Source organism: Megalobrama amblycephala, linkage group LG13 (assembly GCF_018812025.1).
Source record: "Megalobrama amblycephala isolate DHTTF-2021 linkage group LG13, ASM1881202v1, whole genome shotgun sequence".
NCBI classification, from domain to species: Eukaryota; Metazoa; Chordata; class Actinopteri; order Cypriniformes; family Xenocyprididae; genus Megalobrama; species Megalobrama amblycephala.
The window spans coordinates 25,164,703-25,168,156 of NC_063056.1; the positions used below are offsets into that span (position 1 = coordinate 25,164,703).

The 3,454-nt window shown below is 42.3% G+C and overlaps 1 protein-coding gene across 1 annotated transcript; it reads left to right on the forward strand.

Moving 5' to 3' along the window:
- The first annotated feature begins 282 nt into the window (after window positions 1–282).
- prss59.1 (serine protease 59, tandem duplicate 1) lies at window positions 283–1,685 on the forward strand. The gene is made up of 6 exons (XM_048153755.1): window positions 283–442; window positions 545–698; window positions 778–1,028; window positions 1,120–1,256; window positions 1,346–1,447; window positions 1,536–1,685. The coding sequence occupies exons 1-6, from the start codon at window positions 403–405 to the stop codon at window positions 1,581–1,583; spliced, it is 732 nt and encodes a 243-aa protein (XP_048009712.1). The 5' UTR covers window positions 283–402; the 3' UTR covers window positions 1,584–1,685.
- Window positions 1,686–3,454: the final 1,769 nt, after the last annotated feature.

Genomic DNA, 3,454 nt, shown 5'->3' on the forward strand with positions numbered 1-3,454 from the left:
ACCCAGGTCAAATATGGACAAACCCAACTGTTGGTTTAAACTGTTGGGTTTGTCTATATTTGACCAAAATATGGGTTTAAAGAACCCAGCATTTTTTAGAGTGAATAGAGCATGTAAAGTATTTGACCAAAAAACAAATTTTTTAGAGTGTACACTGGGTGACATTAGAGTGCCAATGCAGCCCCTAACATATAATGTTCTAACATTCAAGTAATCAAGATGTAATACTGTATTTCTTCTTGGAAACACAATGATATTGACTTGCTTATCAGACTTCAGATAGGTCTTTTGGAGCTGATTGGTCAATGGCAGACCCCTGGGGCATGGATCTATAGGCTGACAGTCTCATAAATACTGCGAGTGAAGAGCAAAGCCATCATCGAACAGGTTCAATCAGCAGTCATGAGGTCTTTGGTGTTTCTGGTGCTCCTTGGAGCTGCCTGTGAGTAAAGATTCCATTTTATAATAGCAATTATGAATTTTGCACATTTTACGAGTAACGATGGAAAAGGTGAGTCAGTGTACTGATGATACTCTCTCATAGTTGCTCTGGATGATGATGACAAGATTGTCGGGGGATATGAGTGCACACCCTATTCCCAGCCCTGGACAGTGTCTCTGAACTCTGGCTACCACTTTTGCGGTGGCTCTCTGGTCAGCGAGTACTGGGTTGTTTCTGCTGCTCACTGCTACAAGTCGTAAGTGGCTTCTTCATAGAGTAGCTCATGTTCTGGTCCATTGGTTTCCTCAGTTCTGAACAGCAGTTTTGTCTTTCAGACGTATAGAGGTCCGTTTGGGCGAACACAATATCGTGGTTAACGAGGGTTCTGAGCAGTACATCACCTCTGAAAAGGTCATCCGCCACCCCAGCTATAACTCCTGGACCATTGACAGTGACATCATGCTGATCAAGCTTAGCAAGCCTGCCACCCTCAATCAGTATGTGCAGCCTGTGGCCCTGCCCAACGGCTGTGCCGCCGCTGGCACCATGTGCAGAGTCGCTGGCTGGGGAAACACCATGAGTTCCAGTGAGTGACTGAGTTCACTTCCTTCACACTTGATGTTCATAGCACTTGAGTTTACTCTTTCTTCATTGCTGTTTTATTCATTTCTTTGTAGCCGCTGATTCCAACAAGCTTCAGTGTCTGGAGATCCCCATCTTGTCCGACAGTGACTGTAACAACTCCTACCCTGGCATGATCACTAGCACTATGTTCTGTGCTGGATACCTGGAGGGAGGAAAGGACTCTTGCCAGGTAGAGGATGAAAAGAAATAGTGTTGTCACACAAATATTATCTGTGAATATCTTAAAAATAACCATCGGTTATCTTTCTCTTTTTTCAGGGTGACTCTGGTGGCCCTGTGGTGTGCAATAATCAGCTGCATGGTATTGTGTCCTGGGGTTATGGCTGTGCTGAGAAGAATCATCCTGGTGTCTATGGAAAGGTAATATTGTTAATCATTGTTACAAAACAATATGTTTGGTATGATATGAGAGACTTACAAGATTTCTATGAATTCTCTTTTCTTCAAGGTCTGTTCATTCAGCCAATGGATCGCCGACACCATGAGCAGCAACTAAAGTTGATCCAAAGTCACATACCCTCCAAATCTGCATTCCATCATTTTTTTTTCTTTATTTTGGAGATTAAAACTTGTGTGAAAATAAAAGCATTTAAAAATATCCTGCTTTTTCCAAGTGCTTCATTCATATTTGTGCATAAATACTGAATATATTGTTGTAAGGCCTAGCTTTAAATGTACAGCGCTCTCAACAAACAATCAACTATATCAAAGCAACACAATTTTGTTTTTACAGGAATCTTAAAGTTTCTAATACTTCTAATAATAAAGAAAAACTATTTATCAAGACACACAGTTATTCCTCAAAAAAAAAAAAAAAAAAGACATCAGGAAAAGTTCTTACAAAGGAATTGTTAAGCAGCTATCCCAGCAAACTGCAAAAAAATGCTTTTCTTACTTAGAGTTTTTGTCTTGTTTCTAGTCCAAATATCTAAAAATTCTTAAATCAAGAAGCATTTTCTAGACAAGTAAAAATTTTATTATTTTCAGAAAAAAAATAATCAAAATTAAGTGAGTTTTTCCTTAAAACAAGCAAACTAACCTGCCAATAGGGTAAGCAAAATGATCTTGTTTCAAACGAGAAAAAAAAAGAGAGAGACTATTTTGCTTACCCCATTGGAAGATTATTTTGTTTGTTTTAAGGACTTATTTTTTTCTGAAAACAAGTCAATAATTTTTTACTTGTCTAGAAAATGCTTCTTTGATGCATCTGAGAAGACCCTGCACTCAGATGCAAGACTGAAGACCACAGAGCAGCAGAGAAAGCGGAGGCTGAAAAAGCCACAGGGAGCACAAGTGGCTGCCAAGTCCTCACAGGCAGCACCTGTGTCTGCTGGGTCTCTACGGGAAGCACCCATGCCCAAGTCTCTACAGAGAGCACCTGTGCCTGCCCCAAAGGTGCCCTCATGTTCCTCACAGGGAGCACATATGCCAGAAGAGGTCCCAGATAGGCGAAAACTCATTTTCCCTGAGCCACTGAGGCAGCAGCAGAAGTCTCAAGCTTCTTTTTCTTCTCAGAGAACGCTGCCTGACAACATATCAAAGAGGCAAAAACTAAAAATTCCTGAGCCTCTGAGAAGAGAGCTTATGCAGCAGAAGCCTCAAGGTTCTTCTCTTCAGGGAACACCTGTGCCTGAAAAGACCTCAAAGCGGGAAAAAAATAAAGATTCTTGAGCCACTGAGACGAGAGTTACTGCAGCAGAAGCTTCAAGTTTCTGTTCAGGTAGCACTGCCTGACAACATCTCAAAGAGGCAAAAGCTCAAGATTCATGAGCCTTTGAGACGAGAGCTTCTGCAGCCGAAGTCTCAAACTTCTTTTTCTTTTCAGAGAACGCTGCCTGACAACATCTCAAAGAGGCAAAAGCTCAAGATTCCTGAGCCTTTGTGACGAGAGCTTCTGCAGCAGAAGTCTAAAGCTTCTTTTTCTTTTCAGAGAACGCTGCCTGACAACATCTCAAAGAGGCAAAAGCTCAAGATTCATGAGCCTATAAAATGGGATCTGCTACGACAAAATCCTCAAGCATCTTCTCTTCAGAGAGCACTTGTGGCTGACAAGACCTCAAAGAGGCAAAAATTAAAGATTCCGGAGCCACTGAAGAAGGAGATTCTGTAGCAGAAGTCTGTCAGTTGCATACAGGGAGCAACCGTCAATGACAAGATTCCCGAGAAGAAAAAACTGAAGATCCCTGAGGTGCTGAGAAAGGAGTTGTTACAGCAGAAGCCCCATGCCTATTCCGTACAGGGAGCCATGCCTGCCAAGTCACCACAGGATACTGCTATACCTGACAGGATCCCAGTGGGAGCTCCTGTGCATGCCAGGACCCCACAGGGAGCTGCAATGCCCGTTGGGTCTCCAAGGGGAGCAGACAT